This window comes from Lutra lutra, chromosome 10 (assembly GCF_902655055.1).
Source record: "Lutra lutra chromosome 10, mLutLut1.2, whole genome shotgun sequence".
In the NCBI taxonomy this organism is placed as follows: Eukaryota; Metazoa; Chordata; class Mammalia; order Carnivora; family Mustelidae; genus Lutra; species Lutra lutra.
The window spans coordinates 106,081,061-106,102,847 of record NC_062287.1 but is presented as its reverse complement, the minus strand read 5'-3'; the positions used below and the strand labels follow the sequence as shown (position 1 = coordinate 106,102,847).

Genomic DNA, 21,787 nt, shown 5'->3' with positions numbered 1-21,787 from the left:
ATAAATAAAAGACAAGACCCACCCCCCATATGCTGTTTCCAAGAGACTTACCTCAGACCTAAAGAAACATACAGACTGAAAGTGAAAGAATGGAAAAAGATATTCCATGCAAATGGAAGCAAAAAGAAAAAAAGGGGGGCCAGGTAGCAATACTTATGTCAGACAAAATAGACTTTAAAAAAAGATTGTAATTGCAGAAAAATGAAATTGGATCATTTCCTTACACCACACATGAAAATAGCCTCAAAATGGATGAAGGATCTCAATGTGAGAAAGGAATCCATCAAAATCCTTGAGGAGAACACAGGCAGCAACCTCTTCGACCTCAGCCGCAGCAACATCTTCCTAGGAACATCACCAAAGGCAAGGGAAGCAAGGGCAAAGATGAACTATTGGGATTTTATCAAGATCAAAAGCTTTTGCACAGCAAAGGAAACAGTGAACAAAACCAAAAGACAACTGACAGAATGGGAGAAGATATTTGCAAATGACATATCAGATAAAGGGCTAGTGTCCAAAATCTATAAAGAACTTAGCAAACTCAACACCCAAAGAACAAATAATCTAATCAAGAAATGGGCAGAGGACATGAACAGACATTTCTGCAAAGAAGACATCCAGATGGCCAACAGACACATGAAAAAGTGCTCCATATCACTCGGCATCAGGGAAATACAAATCAAAACCACAATGAGATATCACCTCACACCAGTCAGAATGGCTAAAATTAACAAGTCAAGAAATGACAGATGCTGGCGAGGATGCGGAGAAAGGGGAACCCTCCTACACTGTTGGTGGGAATGCAAGCTGGTGCAACCACTCTGGAAAACAGCATGGAGGTTCCTCAAAATGTTGGAAATAGAACTACCCTATGACCCAGCAATTGCACTGCTGGGTATTTACCCTAAAGATACAAACGTAGTGATCCGAAGGGGCACGTGCACCCGAATGTTTATAGCAGCAATGTCTACAATAGCCAAACTATGGAAAGAACCTAGATGTCCATCAACAGACGAATGGATAAAGAAGAAGTGGTATATATATACAATGGAATACTATGCAGCCATCAAAAGAAATGAAATCTTGCCATTTGCGACGACGTGGATGGAACTAGAGGGTATCATGCTTAGCGAAATAAGTCAATCGGAGAAAGACAACTATCATATGATCTCCCTGATATGAGGGAGAGGAGATGCAACATGGGGGGTTAAGGGGGTAGGAGAAGAATAAATGTAACAAGATGGGATTGGGAGGGAGACAAACCATAAGTGACTCTTAATCTCACAAAACAAACTGAGGGTTGATGGGGGGAGGGGGTTGGGAGAGGGGGGGTGGGGTTATGGATATTGGGGAGGGTATGTGCTATGGTGAGTGCTGTGAAGTGTGTAAACCTGGCGATTCGCAGACCTGTACCCCTGGGGATAAAAATATATGTTTATAAAAAATAAAATTAAAAAAAATAACATAAATAAATAAGTAAATTATATTTCATCAGGATACAAAACGGAAATCCTGTGGTTAAGTTCGAGGCTGGCATACTCTTATGTTCGAGAAACAAGCTGGTGTTTCTAGCATTGTTTTAAACTCTCTGCCATTTAACTTATGTATTAATATTATAGTGTAAAAAACATAAAAAAAAAGATTGTAACAAGAGACAGAGAGGGCATTACCTAATGATAAAGGGAGCAGTTCAATAAGAGGATATAACACTGTTGATGGGAATATAAATTGGTGCAGAAACAGCATGGACGGTTCCTCACAAATTAAAAATAGAGGGGCACCATGGGGGCTCAGTCAATTGAGCATCTGACTCTTGATTTCAGTTCAGGTCATGATCTCAGGGTCCCTGGATTAAGCCCCACATTTGGCTCCATGTTCAGCAGGAAGTCTGCTTGAGGATTTCCCTCCCTCTTCCTCTGCCCCCACCTCTCCCTGGCTCACACACATGTTCACGCTTTCTCTAAAATAAATAAATAAATCTTTAAAAATTTTAAAAATAGAAATATCATGTGATCCAGTAATTCCACTACTAAACATTTACCCAAAGAAAACCCCTGTGTTTATTGCAGCATTATTGCAATAGCCATGATATGGAAGCGATGTAATGTCCACTGATAGATGAATGGATAAAGAAGGTGTGGTATGTGCATAATTCATATGTATGTATATGACATATATATTAATGGAATATTACTCAGCCATAAAAATAGAATGAGATTTTGCCATTTGTGGCAATCTGGATGGACCTAGAGGATATTATGGTAAGTGAAATAAGTCAGACAAAGACAAACACCATGCATTTTCACTTATGTTTGGAATCTAAAAAACAAAACAAAAAGGAGAAACAGATCAGTAAATATAGAAAACAAACCAGTGGTTGTCAGAGGGGTGGGAGGTGAAGAGATGGGCAAAATTGATGAAGTGGAGTGGGAGGTATAGGCTTCCAGTTATGGGATGAATAAGTCATGAAGTAGAGAAGTACAGCATGGAGCTTATAGCCAATGGTGGGGTGCTAGCACTGTATGGGGACAGCAGCTACACTTGTGGGCATAGTATAATGTAGAGTTGTTGACTCAGTATGCCATGTGCCTGAAACCAATGCAACGTTGTCTGTCAGCTATTCCTCACTAGAACAAAGAAAACGCAAGCACTGATAAATTATTGACTACTACATCTGAAACTAACGATGTACTGTATGTGGGCTAATTAAATTTAAAAAAGAAAAAAAAGCAATCCTAAAATTCATATGGAAACACAGAAGACCCTTAACAACCAAAGAACTTATGAACAGAAACAAAACCGGAAGCATCACATGTTTTGATGTCAAAATATATTACAAAGCTACACTATGGTACTAGTAAAAAAACAAACATATAGCCCAATGGAACAGAATAGCATTAGACTAAGCAAACACGGTCACTTGATCTCGGACAGTGGTGCCAAGAATTCACACTGGGCACAGAATAGTGTTTTCCGTGAATGGTGTTGTGGAAAACAGATACTGATATGCAAAAGATTGAAACCGGAAACATCTTACATTGTACACAAAAATCAACTCACAAAGGGTTAAAGACTAAGATGTAAGATCTGAAACAAAGAAGCAGAGAACAGAATAGTATTTGCCAGATGCTGGGGGTGTGGAAAACCGGGAAATACTTGTCAAAGGGTACAAAGTTTCACTTATGTGAGATCAGTTCTAAGGATCCACTGTATAGCATAGTGTCTCTAGTTACAGTGCTATACTATATATTGAGAATTTGCTATTAGTAGGTCTTGTATTGAGTGTTATCACAAAAATAATGAATAAAAAGGGCAGGAGAAAGTTTCAGGTGATGATGGATATGTTTATTGCATGGGTTGTGGTGCCGACGTTTGGATGTGTACTTATCAGATTCATCAACTTGTATATATTAAATACGTACAGCTCTTTGTATGTTAGTCATACCTCCATAGAGTTGGTTTTTTTTTTAAGATTTTATTTAAGTTCAAGTTAGTTAACATATCATATTATTACTTTCAGGGGTAGAATCTCACTATTCATCACTCGCATAAAGTGGTTTTAAGAAAAATTCTTCAGGGGACGCCTGGGTGGCTCAGTTGGTTGGACAACTGCCTTCAGCTCAGGTCATGATCCCGGAGTCCCGGGATCGAGTCCCACATCGGGCTCCCAGCTCCATGGGGAGTCTGCTTCTCTCTCTGACCTTCTCCTTGCTCATGCTCTCTCTCACTGTCTCTCTCTCAAATAAATAAATAAAATCTTTAAAAAAAAAAGAAAAGAAAAATTCTTCAGATGTGCCATTGAACATGTCTTCAAACATGTTTTATTGCTCCTCTTTGACTGTCAATACCCTAATCCTCTCCTTTTTCAATTAAACAGGGGAAGATGATGGTTCCTTGTCTCTGTGAGAATCCTTTCCATCCCCCTACCATTGCAAACAGAAAGGTTAAAGTTAAGCCCCAAAGAATTATAAACAGGATCTTGAGATATTTGCACACATATGTTCACTGCAGCACTATTCACAATAGCCAAACCAAGGAAATCAACTGAATGTCCACCAGTGGATAAATGGGTAAAGAAAATGTGACACATACATAAAAACAGAATTTGATTCATTCATAAACAGAGGAAGTCCTGCTAGATGCTACAACAGGTGACTCTCAAGGAAGTTTTGTTAAATGAAATAAGGCAGTCCCAGAAGGAAAAATACTGCACAATTCCACGTATATGAAGTATATAAAATATTAAAATAAATAAAACAATAAATAGAATGGTGGTTACCAGAGACCAGGGAGAAGGAACATGGGAGATTGCTATTCAATGGGTATAGAGTTTTAGTCATGTAAGACGAAAAAGTTTGAGAGATCATTGTATTTACAATTAACAACACTGTTATCATACAGTTAAAAGTTTAAGAAGCCAGATCTCATAATATGTGTTAATTTTAAGATGTCCTGATTTTTCTCTTATTAATACTAAACTAATAAATACTAATACTAATAAAAATGGGATTCCGTCCCGTACTGCAATTTAGGATCAAGCACATGACTAGCACATTATAAATTTTTGATAAATAATGTACATGTTCATGATATGATGAATGGTTTACTTAATGATACACAACAATAACTGTCATCCAGGCCCAGGGTTGGCCGGGGAGACTTCTCGGGAACTTGTCATGCTCTTGGAACTTGTAATAAATAGAATGTAAACTCCACAAAGCAGAGGTGTGGACTATTGTGACCAATGCCATGTTTCCTGGAGAGAACAGAGGGGCCCAGGGAGGCACGGGGTAACTACCATGAGTGAAAGAGTATATGACCAAGTTGCCATGCTCTATTTTGCATGGTCACTAAGCCTCCCTTCTACTGGTCTTACTATCCTCAAAAAAGGCGATCAGAATATGAATGGAAAGAAATGGTTTCATTTGTGTTACTTTCTTTAACAAATACACAATCTTTATGATCATAAACACTAAGAGCTATCTGCTCTTATTGAGTAAAAATATCTGTGTTCAGTTCCCAGCAACAGGATATTCTCTTTATATCAACTCAGACAACGTGGATGGCCACTGAGAACCAGGACAATGAGGTAAGAGGACCCGAAGCCAGAACTGTGTCCCCACCTTTTATTCACCTTATAGACCCCAAGGTCACAGGTTTCCTATACCCCATAACCCACTCCTCTTCCTATTCACCTCCACGGTGAGGGCTTCTCCAGCATTCTTCCTTCCGTTCCTGTGTGCAGCTTTTCTCAGTGCCTTTAAGCCCTCCTCGAATTTGTTGGTGACAACCAGCCACCGAGCAGACTCTACAAGCCACCTGATCAAAGAAGACAGAGGTGCAGCCAAGTCTCTCATGTGTCCATATGCTTTGTCCTAAAATGCCTCTCCCTTCCCATCTAATATCTACCTCTTGTTCTGTTAAACCAGGAAACACAAACTTATGTTCTCCTTTACCATAACTAGAAAACTGGGAGGATGACCTCTCCATGCAGTACTTTTTCACTACTGGCAATATAAAGCAGGAGTCATATTGCCCCCTCACTCTTATTCTGGGGAATATTTCCAGGTTTGGCAAATAAAAATAGTGTGTCTAGTTAAATCTGAATTTAGATAAACAGTGACTATGAGTAATTCTTGAGTATATCCATCTCCCATGCGATATTTTGGACCTACTCATTCTGCAAAGTATTTGTTGTTTATTTGAAATTTTACTTGAATAAGACACCCTATATTCTATCAGGCTGAGAAATAAAAATACAGAACTCTCAGATAAAGAGAAATTTCACGGGGTACCTGGATGGCTCAGTGGGTTAAAGCCTCTACCTTCGGCTCAGGTCATGATCCCAGAGTTCTGGGATCAAACCCCATATCGGGCTTTCTGCTCAGCAGGGAGCCTGCTTCCTTCCTCTCTCTCTCTGCCTGCCTCTCTGCCTATTTGCGACCTCTCTCTGTCAAATAAATAAATAAAATCTTTTAAAAAAGAGAGAGAGGGAGAAATTTCACATAAACTGTGAATAATTTTAATGTAGCTATGCTCCACGCAATATTTGGAATATTATACAAAATGATTTTGTTGTTTACCTGAAATTCAAACTTAACTGAGTGTCCTTGAAATTATCTGGCAACTCTACCCATTCAGTTTCTTGAAGTATGCATAGGAACCTTACTAAGAGAGCATGTGCTTGAGTTCTTAACTAAGAACCAAACAGAATTCTTAGGACCTGATTCCATGTATCTTGCATCCCAGGATCCTCTAACACAAAGGGAAAAATAAAGCCTTTACCTTGAGAAAAGAAAAGAGACAAATAACGGTACAGAGACCACCAGCTGAAGGGTGTACCAGTCTCGAATGGCAAAAGCCAGTCCTCCTAGGATCATCTGTCCTACGCAAGGCGTGCAGACTGCCACAGTTATTCCCAAGGCTTGGAATCGGGGCACTGTCCATTCTACAACTGACAGAAAACACAAACAGGATTTTGAATTCCAAGATGGAATCTCAAAGTCAAAGTCCAGGCTTGGAAAATGTCAAAGACGCCACGTGTTTACTTACGCAGCATAATATTATTTGTCATGATGCTCATGGTAGAGCAGCCAGCCAGGAAGCGTAGCACACAGTAAATGACAAAGGTGGGCGCAAAGGCTGCGCAGGTGTCAGCAACGGCCAGCTGGAGGAAACACCACTTGAGAATTAACTTCCTCCCAAACCTGAGGAACGGGAACAGGTTAGATGGGGGAATAAGAGCAACCTGTGGGGAAAATTAACAAAAAGAAGGCACACTTTGAAATTTAGTGCATGTTTTGATAAATGAAACTTTACCCTTGGAACTTAAAAAAATCAAGAGCTAGTCATCAGGAGATCATCCCAGAAGTAACCCTCCTGTTTGTAAATAGATACTGAGTGTAACAAAGCTTCTTCCCCAGTCTGTTACCAGAACTTTGAGACACACTGAAGCCATATGAGACCGATTGCAATCCTGGAAATTTTAACACATCACATAGGTCCCTTGTACTAACCGAGAGAGATGACACACTAGATTCTGTGCAGTGTCTAGAACATAAGGGAGCTGCCATGGACTGAGTTGCATCCCCTGCCTCCACCCCAGTTCATATATTGAAGACCTAATACCCAGTGAAAAGGTATTTGGGGATGTGCTTTGTGGTAGCTAATTAGGTTTCTATGAGGTTGTGAGAAGGGGATTCTTATGATGGAGTTAGTGCCCTTATAAGAAGAGAGATTGCTGTCCTCTTTCTGCCATGTGAGGCTATAGCAAGAAGGCAGCTGTCGTGAAGTCAGGAAGACAGCTCTCACCAGGAACCAAATCTCTCTGCACCTAGATCTTGGACTTCACAGCTTCTGGAATTTGAGAAAATAAATTTATGTTGTCTAAGCCCCCTGGTCTCTGGTGTTTTATTGTGGTAGCTTGAACTCACTAAGACAAGACCTAAATCTATACTTGGGACTCTGGGACCATGCAGGTCATGAACACACTATATGAAAGGAACATCCAGGGAACAATACAGTAAACTTGCCAATGGGTTGCATTAGAGCCCATCTCTGCTCAGTCTGGCTTTATAGGCCTAGAAAATGTTTCTCTAAAGTAGGAAGGGAGCCACAACTCAGAGAACTTAGTTCAGAGTGAATTGTCAGAGGAAAAGATTAGGTAAGATGAGGGTAAAGAAACAGAGAAGAAAGTATTTTTATTTTATTTATTTTTTAAAAGATTTTATTTATTTATTTGAGAGAGAGAGAGAGAGAGCACAAGCAGGGGGAGTGGCAGGCAGAGAGAGAGGGAGAAGCAGACTCCCCGCTGAGGCGGGAGCCCGATGTGGGCCTCGATCCCAAGACTCCGGGATCATGACCTGAGCCAAAGGCAGACATTTAACCAACTGAGCCACCCCAAGAAGGTATTTTTAAAAAGGAAGGAGAATTCAGTGTTTCAGTTTTCTGGGAGAGAGGACCTTTCTCTGGACAATGTGGATGAGACACTTGTGCTGGTTCTGTATGACCAGGAATGGACAACCAGTGGGATTGCACAAAAACCCTGAAATCCTTGCTATGCTTGCAGAATATTTCCATTATAACATAGTGTTAAATCTTTTATATTCTGAGTATTTATATTACATACACTTGCATTTCAATTTGAAATGGAATAAAATCTAGGTAAAGAAATGTTATGGTTAATGAAACTATGTAATGACAACTATTGGAAAGTCTGGTCAGTCAAAATGAAAAGCAGCTGTATTAAAGATATATCATGTAGTGATATCTAGGGGCGCCTGGGTGGCTCAGTTGGTTAAGTGTCTGCTTTCTGCTCAGGTCACGATCCCAGGATCCTGGGATCAAGCTCCATGTCCAGCTCCTTGCTCAGGAGGGAGTCTGCTTCTCCCTCTTCCCCTGCTCTTGCACACTCTCTCTCTCAAATAAATAAACAAAATAAAAAATCTTTAAAATACAGTGATATTTAGAGCAGCAGGCATTTGGTAACAGTCTGGTTGTCCATCACCAAAAAATGCATGAGGAACATCATCATGGATCTTCACTATAGAGCACCATGCACCAATTAGAAGAATGAACTAGAAGTTCATTCTATATATACTTCTATACATAGAAATGTGCATGTACCTCAAAAAGCATAGCAATGGGTACAAAAGAGAAAGTATAAGATAATAACACATTTACAGGGGTGCCTGGGTGGCTCAGTGGGTTAAGCTTCTGCCTCCAGCTCAGGTCATGATCTCAGGGTCCTGGGATTGAGTGCCGCATCAGGCTCTCTGCTCAACAGGGCCCACCCCTCTGCCTCTCTGCCTACTTGTGATCTCTCTCTCTGTCAAATAAATACATAAAATCTTTTTAAAAACTCATTTACATACCTCTGTGAATTAAAATATATGTAAACCAATGTCATTTATTTTGAAAAAAGCACATATGAATTTAAAGAAATACAGTTAATGCATTATAATGACCCCTGTTGGGAAGAAGGAAATGGGATTGGGACATAAGGAAAAAAATGAAACACATATATACAAACATGAAAGGAATTCATGGCCAAACTAATGAGGACACTGTCTCATGAAATGAGTATAATTCAACCATCTGTGGTTGATAGTCAAAGGAAGAACAATTTGTGCCATGCAAAATAGGAAGATGATTGTTTCATTAATTATTGATTGTGCAATTTGGTTGTATGTTCACCATTTTTTTCCCCAGATGCTGAGGAGGATGACTCTTCCTGGCTTTCTATTTAAGTTAGAGTCACTGGTCTGCATTCTGACCATGGATTGTGGAGAGAAGTGACCAAGGCCACTTCCAGGCCTGTTCATACAAGGTCCACTTGGGTCCTGCTCATTCTCTTTCACAGCATGGCTGGAAACAAAAAAGGTGCAGATGAAAAAGTCACACAATGGAAGACGCTGGTTCCCTGAGCCACTGCTCAGAGGATGGGGGACCACATGACCCATACCACACTGTGAGGACAGTGAGAATCATGATTTTATTAAAATCCCAATTTTGATTCTAGGGTTCTTACTGTAACTAGCTACCTTGGCTAACACAGTAATGTTAGAATAATTGTGTTTGATGATGTAACTAGAGAAGTTTTGTATGTGTATATCGTTTTTGGTATAGTTTTCTCAACTTCATTTGAAAAAATATTTTATTTGAGGAGTGCCAGAGTGACTCAGTCAGTTAAATGTCCCACTCTTGGTTTTGGCTCAGGTCATGATCTCAGAGTCAAGAGATTGAGCCCCAAGTTAAGCTCTACACTGGGTGTGGAGTTTGCTTAGGATTCTTTTTCTCCCTCTTCTTCTGCCCCTCCCCCCAAGACTCTGTCTAAAATTTTTTTTAATTGGAAAAGAAAACATGATGTAGAACTGTAAACATATGCATAAAAAGAGGTTACAAAATTACCTATACATTTTTACCAATTTTATTTAAAACATATATATCTGATGTATGTGGCTCCCACTTGAGTGGACTTGTTTTTAGCTCTTTATTTTGAAAATTGTCAGACATGAAAGTTTAAATGAATATTACAATGAACACTGCTGTAAATCTCAAGCAGATTCACCACTAGAGAGCATTTTGCTATATTTGCTGTATTTCTTTGCCTTTGTGAATACACACACACACACACATTCTTTTCTGTTGAACCATCTGAATGGCAGTTACAAACCACGTGACACATCACTCCTAGTTTTTTTTAGCATGCATGTATTAAAAAACACAAGTAGTTTCTAAGGATGCCTGGCTGGCTCAGTTGGTTAAGTGTCCGACTTGATTTTGGCTCAGTTCATGATCTCAGGTTCTTAAGATCAAGCCTCTTGGCGGGCTCCCTACTCAGCAGGAAGTCGGCCTGAGATTCTCTCTCTCTGTCTCCCTCTGCCCCTCCCCTGACACTTATCTCTCTCAAATAAATAAAACTTTAGAATCTCCTTGGTTGGCCATATATTCCCTTTTAATGGGACAGTCATGGGAAGATGGCAGCTTGGGTATTTATTAGATGAGTATAATCTTGGCCAGGGGTTATATTTGGGACAGACTGTTTTCAAGCAAGTCCATACTCAGCACTCTTTTCCCCTACTTGAAATCTCCTGCTGCATGACTAATAGGCACTTCCAATTTATTACACCCCAAACAGAAGTCTTAACTTTCTACTCTTATATGATTCATTTCCTATTTTCCTTCATCTCAATAAATGATATCAGCATGTATCCATTTGCTCTGGTTGAAGATACAGATACAATCCTTGATCTTCTCTTTGCCACACCAAAGCCTCCTTCTTAAAAACCAGAAACCATCAGGAAACTGTTGCATCTACCTACCAAGTATGTTCCAAAGAGAGCTACTTGTTACCATTTCAAGACACCTTCCTAATTGAAACTCCCGTCATCTTTCCTGAGGATTATTTTGACAGCCTCTTAAATGCTTTCCCTACCACCACTCTGGCTCTCCCACTTAATTAGCAATGGAGCATCAAGAATGATATTTTAAAAATATTCTATCATAATAATCCTCTTAAAAGGCTCTGATGGGTACATTTCAGGTTACAGGAATAAGGTCTTAAACCCTACTGCTTGTCTTTCACTCCTTCAGAAAAGACACATGTACAGAGCACAAAAAGCAACTACCTGAGCTTAGTTAAGAGTGAACAGAAGCAGGTAGATTGTGGTGGGGAGTGTTTGCTCTTGTCGAAGAGGGCAGATGGAGACCAATACAAGGAAGATCCTATTTCCAGAGCTATTAGCCTAGAATAAGGGGCAATCCACACAGTGAGAGAAGTGAATGGCATGCATTTTGTGATCTGGGGAACCAGGTCACAGAAGGTGGGAAACTGGGAACATCAAAGGGAGTGAGGGTCCCAGCAAGGGAAAGTGGCAAAGAGAGGATCCTTCAATTGTGTCTACCACACATCCCCTAAATAGCCCCTAGAGTAAGTACATGCAGAATAAGCTCAGAGCAGGTCAACTACAGACAAAGATCTGAACTGAGGTTGGAACTTCTGCATAGAAATAGATTTTAGTGGTGCCTGGGTGGCTCAGTTGGTTAAGCCTCTACCTTTGGCTCAGGTCATGATCTCAGCATCCTGGGATCATGCCCCATGTTGGGATCTCTGCTCAGCAGGAGACTGCTTCTCTCCCCCCACTCTTTTTCTCTCAAATAAATAAATAAATAAAAATTTTTTTTAAAAAAGGAAAAACCTTAAAAAAAAAAAAAGGAGCCCCTGGGTGGCTCAGTGGGTTAAGCCTCTGCCTTCGGCTCAGGTCATGATCTTGGGGTCCTGGGATCAAGCTCCTCATCAGGCTCTCTGCTCAGCAGGGAGTCTGCTTCACCCCCACCCCTGCCACCTGCCTCTCTGTCTACTTGTGATCTCTCTCTGTGTCAAATAAATAAATAAAATCTTCAAAAAGAAAGGAAATAGATTTTAGTTCAGTCCGAGGCTTGAAAATTATCTGCTAAAATAAAGGAATCAGTATTACTGGTGAGTAATAATGGAAAATAGAATCTTCACAACTTCATATTTATAATATTCAAGATATAATTCATAATATCCTGCTATGTGAAGAACAAAGAAAATGGAACTCCATTCCCTAGAGAATGGAAATCTTTTGGATTTCTGCTGAAAGTAGACAAAATTTGGGACTAACCAACAAGGATTTTAAAGTGGTTGTATAACTATTCTCAAAGAGAAATAAACTATGATTTTAACCTATGAAATGCAAAGCTTAGAAAGAGACATTCTCATAGGGATGGCAATATAGGTAAGCCAAAGTTATTGAAATTCAAGAGCTGAAAAAGCAGTTTCTAATACGAAAAATTTCATGGATGGATTTAGCAATCATGTGGACACAGGAGAGAGACTATGTGAAGATAGATCAATAGGGGTTATAGAAGGGGAAGAGCAGAGAGAAATAATGATTTGAGAGAATGAACAAAGAGCCTCAGAGTGCTGTTACACCAGGAAGCAGTAAACAGTTCCTGTAAAAAGCCAGATAATTATCATTTTAGGCTTTGTGATCCACATTTTCTTATTTTTTCTTTTCTTTATTAAACTACTTTTTGTATTTCTTTTTTAAAGATAGACTTTTTTTTGGTATAAGCTATAATTCTTTTTTTCTTCCATCTTATTTTATTTTTTTAGTGTTCCAAGATTCATTGTTTATGCACCAAGCCCAGTGCTCCATGCAATACATACCCTCCTTAATACCCACCACAAGGCTCACCTAACCCCCCACCTCCTCCCCTCCAAAACCCTCAGTTTGTTTCTCAGAGTCCACAGTCTCTCATGGTTCATCTCCCCCTCTGATTTCTCCCAATTAACTTTCCATTCCTTCTCCTAATGTCCTCCATGTTATTCCTTACGATAGACTATTTTTAGAGCAGTTTTAAGTTGGCTGCAACATTGAGCAGAAAGTACAGAGATTTCCCATATATCCTGTCCCATTGCACACACAGCTTCCCTAACCATCAATATCCTGCACCAAGTGAGACATTTGATATAATTGAGCCTACATTGATGCATCATTATCCCCAAAAGTCCATAGTTTACATTGGGGTACAGTCTTGGTGTTGTACATTCTATGCTTTTTGACAAATGTATACTAACAGGTACCCACCACTAAAGTCTCCTGTAGAGTAGTTTCACTGCCCTAAACCTCTGTAATGTGCCTATTTATTTCTCTCTCCCCTGCCCACCACTCATCTTTTTACTGCCTCTACAGTGTTTCCTTTTCCAAAATGTCACAGAGTTGGAATCATGCAGCGTGTAGCCTTTTCAGATCGGCTTTCGCTTCGTTTTATGCATCCAAGACTCCTCCATGTTTTCTCATAGCTAGACTGTTCATTAGCTTTTAAGGACAGAATAATATTTCATTGTTTGGATGTAGTATGGTTTATTTATGCATTCACCTACTGAAAGGAATGGTGGTTGCTTCCAAGGTTTGACAATTATGAAGAAAGCTAAGCTTCTGTACAGCAAAGGAAACAGTCAACAAAACAAAGAGGAAACCTACGGAATGGGAGAAGATACTTGCAAATGACACTATAGATAAAGGGCTGATATCCAAGATCTATAAAGAACTTCTCAAACTCAACACCCAAAAAACAGATAATCAAGTCAAAAAATGGGCAGAAGGTTTGAGCAGACACTTCTCCAAAGAAGACCTACAAATGGCTAACAGACATATGAAAAAGTGTCCATATCATAAGCCATCAGGGAAATTCAAACCGAAACTACATTGAGATACCACCATATACCAGTTAGAATGGCAAAAATCAACAAGGCAAGAAACAACAAAGCTCCAACAAACGTTGAAGAAGCTGTGGAGAAAGGGGAATCCATTTACACTGTTGGTGAGAGTGCAAATTGGTGGAGCCATTTTGGAAAACAGTTTGAAGATTCCTCAAAAAACTAAAAATAGAGCTACTCTAGGACCCAGCAATTCTACTACTGGGTATTTACCCCAAAGATACAGATGTGAAAAGAAGGGGCACCTGCACCCCGGTGTTCATAGCAGCAATGTCCACAATAGACAAACTTTGGAGAGCTGAGATGACCTTCAACAGACAAATGGATAAAGATGTGGTATATATGAACAATAGAATATTATGCCTCCCTCAGAAAGGATGAATACCCACCATTTGCACCAACATGGATGGGACTGGAGGAGATTATGCTGAGTGAAATAATTCAAACAAGGTTAATTATCATATGGTTTCACTTACTTGTGGAACATAAGAAATAGCATGGAGGACATTAGGAGAAGGAAGAGAAAAATGAAGGGGGAGAAATTGGAGTGGGAGCTGAACCATCAGAAACTATGGACTCCAGGAAACAAACTGAGGGTTTTAGAAGGGAGGAGGTGGGGGGATAGGTGAGCCGGGTGATGGGTATTAACAGAGGCATGCATTGCATTGAGCACTGGGTGTTATACACAAACAATGAATCATGGAACACTACATCAAAAACTAATGATGTACCGTAGTGACTAACATAACACAATTAAAAAAAAGATTATATTTTGGATAAAAATCCCTTTTTCAGATAAATCTTTTGCAAGTATTCGTTTTCCTGGCCTGTGATTTGTCTTCTTATTCTCTTGGTTTTGTTCCTTTTTCATTGCAATATAATATGTAAAAAAATATAATTTGCCAGTTTCACCACTTTAAAGTTATAAATTACTGGTATTAGCTAGATTCACAATGTTGTGTAACCACTATCCACTGCCAGAACTTTTCAAAATCTTCAACAGAAACTCTGTATCCATTAGGCAATAATGTTCCAGTCCTCTTTCCCCCACCCTCTGGTATCTCTAACCTACCTTTTTCTCTATGTATCTGCCTATTCTAGTTATTTCATAGAAGTGAATACAGTATCTGTCCTCTTTTGTCTGTCTTATTTTGCTTTGCATAAAGTTTTCATGGTTCATCTGTATTATAGTATGGGCCAAAACTTTATTTCTTTTTATGGCTGAAAAGCATTCCATTGGATGTACACATCCCCTTTTATCCCTTCAGCCATTGATGGATACTCGGGTTGTTTCTGCTTTCTGGCTGTTGTGAATAATGCTGCATTGACATTGCTGCGTAAATATTTGTTTGAGTCGCTTTTTCAATTCTTCTGGTTTTATACCTAGCAATGGAATTGCAAGGTCATATGGTTTCTCTGCATTTAACTTTTTAAAGAATTTCCAAAGTAGTTTTCACAGTGGCTGTACTATCTTACCTTCCTGTCAGCAGACTTCCAATTTCTCTACATCCTTGTGAATGCATGATATTTTCCATCTTGGTTTTGTTGTTGTTGTTCCTGTGTTGTTGTTTTAAAGATTTTATTTATTTATGACAGAGAGAGAGAGCAAGAGAGGGAACACAAGTACAGGGGAGCCAGAGTATTTTTTCACAGTGGCCGTACTATCTTACCTTCCTGTCAGCAGACTTCCAATTTCTCTACATCCTTGTGAATGCATGACATTTTCCATCTTGGTTTTGTTGTTGTTGCTGTGTTGTTGTTTTAAAGATTTTATTTATTTATGACAGAGAGAGAGAGCAAGAGAGGGAACACAAGTACAGGGGAGCCAGAGAGGGAGGAGCAGGCTCCCCGCTGAGCAAGAGAGCCCAATACAGGACTCAATCCCGGGACCCAGGATCATGATCTGAGCAGAAGGTAGAGGCTTAACCGACTGAGCCACTCAGGAGCACCCACCATCTTGTTTTATTATATTATAGCCATTCTAGTAGGTATGAAGTGTACTTCACTATGGCTTTGACTTACATTGTTTTCAATATCATGATGTTGAACACTTTTTTCATGTGCTTATGCACCATTTGTACATCTTTTTTAAAGAAATGTATAATCAAGTCCTTTGTTCATTTAAAATTTGGGTTTTTTGTCTTTTTGTTTTTTAGAGTAGGAGTTCTTCATATATGCCGAATACTAAACCCATTCCATTGGTCTGTTTTCCTATTTTTATGGCTTATATTTGATTTACAAAAATATTTTCTCCCATTACATAGGTTATCATTTCACTTTCTTGATAATGTGCTTTGAGGTGCAAAAGTTTTTAATTTTTGATGAAGACCAGTCTATTGATATTTTTCATCACTCATGGTTTTGGTGCCATAACAAAGAATTCGTTGCCAAACCCAAAGTCATATAGATTCACCGCCCCCATTTTCTTTTAAGAGTTTTATGGTTTTAGCTCTTGTATTTAAGTCATTAACCCATTTTTTGTTAACATTTATTATGGCTTTAGGTAAGGATCTAGCTTTATTATTTTGCATGTGGATATCTAGTTGTCACGGAGCCATTTGTTGAAAGGGCTGTTTTTTACCAACTGAATGATCTTGGAATTCTTTTCAAAAAATGAATCAGCCACAGAGATATGGTTTTATTTTTATTTCTGTAAGTGGGTGGTTCTGTGTTATGGAACCATTAGAAATGGACACTCTGACTTGGAACACTATTAAAAGCTACATTTACTGTCATACCTTCAGAGTTCACAGTTTCCAGCTGACGTAACAGATGACATCATGTTGGTAAGTGGAAAGGGGAACCTTAATTCTCCATAACCCCCAGAGGAGACATGCCTGGTGCTGGCAATTGGCTGTCTAACTCAGAAGTGGTACTGTCAGTCACAGGATTCTCCAATTTCTAACACCACAAATGGTGACAGCAGTTGTCATTAGATTAATTACATGGTTGAAAACTTACCTTTAAAATGCTGTTTTTGCAAAAACAAAAATCAAGGTCACTGGAAACATGTTTTCCGTATACCATCAAGACATATTTTTATGGACACAACAAGTTTAGTAGGAATGCCTACCCATCACACTTGGGAAACAGGGACATGGTGACCATGTTCTGGAAATCCATAAGCATTCAGCTCTCAGCATCCAGGAGGCACTGAACACGCCTTCCTGGCCAAAGTCTGGGACATCATTTTACGTATCTGTGTCTTCAAATAGCCCAAATCTTATGTCATGATACATCCTCTCTGTTCCCATAGGTAACTTTTCCCCAACCTCCTAAACCACATGCTGTGTCACCTCCTCTCTAAACCCTGTCCGAAAATGTTCCCATGTCTGACGGAGATGCTGTTTCTGTGTCCTGTATGTGGCAGTCACAGCTGATAGTACCTGCTACACTGACTGTGAACCCTCATGGGTTTCTATATCCGTGGGGACCACAGAAGCCCCCAGGCCAGTGTAATTGACAATAAGTGTGTCTTCATGGAAGAATGATGTGTTGGTTCAACAAAATACTCCCTTGATCCAGAGACACTCACCTGTCTGATAAATGACCAAATATGATGCTTCCCACCAGCATTCCAGCCATGAATAAGAATTTGGCCATTGATTTCAGTGACTGAGATTCACATATCAGGTCCCACTGGAAGAGAAGGAAACCGGCAAAGGAGCGCTGTATAGCACCTCATAACCCCTCAGTGGAAACCTGATTGAAGCTACTCGAATGAATTTTATGTTTCTTTATATCAGGCTGCCTTCTTCCTTTCCAGCTTCCTTTTTTTTTTTTTTTTTTTTGCATTAGCTGATCTTTATCATTCAAGTGTCAGCCGAAATACAACTTCCTCTAAAAGGATTCATCTAAACTCATTGGCTACATTAATGCCTTGTTTCATTTCATATGCAGTGATTCAAACTTGGCCTCAGAATGCAATCGTTGGAGAAGCTTTAAACTTTCACCGATGGCAGAGTTTTACCGCAGATCTCGCATGGCTGCTCCCGGGCACAGTCTTTGTGGCTGGGCACAGCCACAGGTTTTGATAAATAACCTGATGTTTCTAATTCACAAGCGTAACAAGTTTAACCCATTACATAAATTCCTTGCTTAAACTTTGGTCTTCCTAAGAATAAAAGCCATATAATTGCAAGGTCACATATACTTTTTAGTCCTGAGACTCATTAAATACGTAATTAGTGGCATTTAATAAAGAATACTTCCTGAAATAATGAAGAATGAACACCTATATGGTGATTAAAGGCTTGAAGCATGGTCATTATTTGTGCTGCCTCTAAACACCCAGACTGTGTACTCACAAAAGGTAAACGGATGGGACGCCTGGGTGGCTCAGTTAGTTAAGCAGCTGCCTTCGGCTCAGGTCATGATCCCAGCGTCCTGGGATCGAGTCCCACATCGGGCTCCTTGCTTGGCAGCGAGCCTGCTTCTCCCTCTGCCTTTGCCTGCCACTCTGTCTGCCTGTGCTCACTCTCGCTTCTCGCTCTATGACAAATAAATAAATAAAATCTTTAAAAAAAAAAAAAAAAAAAAAAAAAAAAAAAAGGTAAACGGATGTCTTACCTTAGTCACAATGGTGGAGGGGAAGGAGCTTTGGTCATACACCCAGCCGTCCACACAGGGCTCTGTGTCTGACTCACTCGTGTTGGGGAAGGTCCCGTTCAGGTGAAGGAGATGCCACTGGGGATGGATGAAGCGACGACATTTCTCTGGCCTCAGGTTTGAGTCCAGTGGGATGGAGATTCTCAGGAGGGACTCTTGGCTCAGGATCCCAGTGCCGTTAGCAGAGACAGTGTCATTGTCGATGATGTGGACCCAACAGCGGTGATCAGGGACGGCTGCCGTGAAGTTCTCCAACGAAACATGAGGGTACACTATGAGGCTGGAGAGACTAAGGAAAACCATCTGAAGGATCTGGAATCTTCCCAGGCCTCCAACTTGATCCAAGAGGTCCTGAAAGGCCATCGAGGCTGAACAAGTGATCCCCCGTGGAAGGCAAAAGGACTTTATTTAGAAAAAATCAAAGGGAAAAGGGTCTCCATTCACTATGTCACACCAAGTGTGTGTTGATCCTGACCCCACTTTTTCCTCAATGGGCTCCACTTTACCTCCACCAGGGCCACGGAAGCTGATTTTCCAAATTGTTTGGGGATCAGGCGGGTAGCCGTTTTCTTTAAAGTCCCAGAGAAGTATTTTGCTGAGATGCTTCCAACAGCTGACCATCAGCACTGTTTAAAGGTGCACCTCGTGAAAAGTCTTTTCGTCAGCAGTGCCCTGAAATGGCACTGGACTTTGATCCCCACATCTGTAAATAACACAGAATAAACCTACTACAAGGATCCTAGTTCTTTGCAGAATGTGTCCCTTGAGAGCCCCAAAAGGGAACCTTTTTTGATTTTCCCATGAAAAGTCCTAAAGATTTAGTGTAGTACTGATTTTGATTAAAAGAGTTAATGAAAATAACCCCGAGTAAACAAAAGCACGTGAAGTATGGTGCAATCCTTCCCTGGTAGAAAGTGACCCTCTGCTTCACTTTAAATAGGACCACAAATTCACACTAAAAATAAGTTAACTCGAAAGGTGGGCAGAGTGGAGAGTGACAGAGGGCAGAAGCTAAGGCAGTGGTAAGTTCCTAAAGAGGTTGACTTCCACAGGCTTATTGATTCCTTCAGATAACTTTTGTGAGGACCTTTTCTATGCTGGGAACACAGCAGTGGATAAGACACGGTCTCTAAGGGTCTCTTCCTGTAGTCGGTGACGGAAGAACAGAAATAATGACCCTCCGATATTACAAAACATTCACGTGGCTAACACGCAATAGGCTATGGAGGAACTGAACAGAAAATACGGGAACAGTCATGCTTCTTAGTATTTACCCAAATAAAATGGAAACTTACGTCCACTCAAAAACCCTGCACAGGGATGTGTGCAGCAGCTTTCTCCTCACTGCCAAAATCTGGCCGCAACTGTGATGTCCGTTCGGGGGGTGAAAGGGGTAAATAAACTGTGGTCTACCCAGACAAGGGGTTATCACCCTAAAAAAGAAGAAAAGAAACAAAATGAGCTATCAAGTCAGGAAAAGACATGGATGAGCCGCCAATGTAAATTATTAGATCAAAGAATCCAATCTGAAAAGGCTACATTCTGTTCCTCAAAGGCCATTACGCTGTCTTGGAGAATTCGCCAGTGTGTTTTCTTTCTGCTCTTTGTGGGACATAACGCTACCCTCCTGCCCCAGCCTCACGTTCGATGATTCTGTTTTGCTACCATTTTGATCAACCGTTGAGACAATTGGTGGGTTTAACACTTCAGCAACTGTACCTTCCAAGTCATGCGTTCTCTTTACTGACGTATCCCCTCAGGTCATTGTTCCCATGTCTGTCTTTCGTTCTCAAACGTATTTTGTGAACATATTTAATAGCTGCTTTGGAGTATTTTTTTCTGCTAAGTCTAAAATCTGGGAAAACTCAGAAACTATAACGATTACTTCATTTTAGAACATTTTCATCACCTCCCAAAAGAATCCGTTCTATTGACTTAACATGCAATCCTGGTTACCTGCCCCCGAACTCTGGCAACAATGATACAATTTCTACCTGGATGTGTGTGTCTCTTTTTGAAAGAAATCAGTCTCCTTTGGGCCACTGATTTCGATGTGGTGTTTGTCCTTAATTTGGGAAGATGCTCAGCCATGGTTACTTTCAAGTTTCCACTGGTCCTTTCCCTCCTTCTTCTCTCCTGATATTCCCATTACAAGATTATTACAGTTTGCTGCTATCTCATAATTACCGATTCTGTTAAATTTTAAAATTCTATTTTCACTTTGCATTTAAGTTCGGAAGTTTTCCAACAACCAGCCGTCAAGCTTACGGATACTTTTTTTTATCCAATTAATTAAACGCATTATTACTTTCGGGGATAGAGGTCAGTGACTCATCAGTTGCATATAACACCCAATGCTCATTCCATCACGTGCCCTCCTTAATGTCCATCCCCCAGTTACCCCCTCCCCCCACCTACTTCTCCTCCAGCAACCCCTAGTTTGTTTCCTGGAGTTAAGAGTCTCTTATGGTTTACCTTCCTCTCTGATTTCATCTTATTTTATTCTTCTCTTCGCCATGAGGCTGCTGTTGAGCCCATCAAAGGCATCCATATTTTCCATTACAGAGTTTCTGATTTCCGGCATTTCCATTCCACTGCTTCTTAGAGTTTCTAGTTCTCTGCTGGTATTATCTAACTGTTCTAACATATTGCCCGCTTTTTCCATTAGAGCCCTTAGCATGTTAATCTCAGTTATTTTATTTTATTTTATTTTTTCAGTGTTCCAGAATTCATTGTTCATGCACCACACCCAGTGCTCCATGCAATACGTGCCCTCCTTAATACACACCACCAGGCTCACCCTACCCCTACCCCTCTCCCCTCCAAAACCCTCAGTTTGTTTCTCAGAGTCCACAGTCTCTCATACTTTGTCTCAGTCATTTTAAGTTCCTGGTCTGATAATTCCAAAAATCTATGCCCTATCTGAGACCATCTGATGTTCGCTTTGTGTCTGATGCATCAGGTGGTCAGATGGAGACAAACAGGCTTTTAGTGTGAGGTTTAAAGTCAATCTGGCTAGATGACAGGCTGTATTTAATTTAATTTAATGTCTTCTGTATCTGTATATGCCAGAGGCTTCAATCTCCTCTAGCGTACTTGGTTTTATTTAGCTTTGTTCTTCTCTCTTATTGCCTTTGGTCTTCTTATATGGAATCTCCTAGAAATCCCTTATATAGAATCTGGGTCATATAGCTCTTTCCCTGGTAATCCACTGTTTTTGTCCCAGAGCCCTGTCGATGTGATGGTTGAATACTGGGGAGGGAGAACATTATGTAATATGAATATATTTCTTTATGTCTTTTTCTTTGGGAGATGCGGGTAAGAGTCTCTGTGCTGTGATCTTCAGATGAGTTTCATTATTGGGTTTTTTTTTTCTTTTCTCTCCTTTTTATATGAGATAGAAAAGCTAGATGGGCTGCAGCCGGTTGATTG

The 21,787-nt window shown here is 40.1% G+C and overlaps 1 protein-coding gene across 2 annotated transcripts in view; it reads right to left on the bottom strand.

Moving 5' to 3' along the window:
* Positions 1-18,997, bottom strand: part of LOC125080084 (solute carrier family 22 member 9-like) — a 35,066-nt gene extending 16,069 nt beyond the window's left edge. Inside the window, exons 1-6 of one of the 2 annotated variants that reach the window (XM_047693920.1) lie at positions 18,862-18,997; positions 18,317-18,723; positions 17,283-17,386; positions 6,553-6,707; positions 6,286-6,454; positions 5,196-5,319 (exon numbers count right to left, since the gene is read on the bottom strand). In XM_047693920.1, the coding sequence (XP_047549876.1) occupies positions 5,196-5,319; positions 6,286-6,454; positions 6,553-6,707; positions 17,283-17,386; positions 18,317-18,723; positions 18,862-18,976 (1,074 nt within the window). In that variant the 5' untranslated portion in view covers positions 18,977-18,997. The remainder of the gene's footprint in view (positions 1-5,195; positions 5,320-6,285; positions 6,455-6,552; positions 6,708-17,282; positions 17,387-18,316; positions 18,724-18,861) is intronic. The other variant, XM_047693921.1, reaches the window with a different exon arrangement.
* Between the last annotated feature and the right edge of the window lie 2,790 nt (positions 18,998-21,787).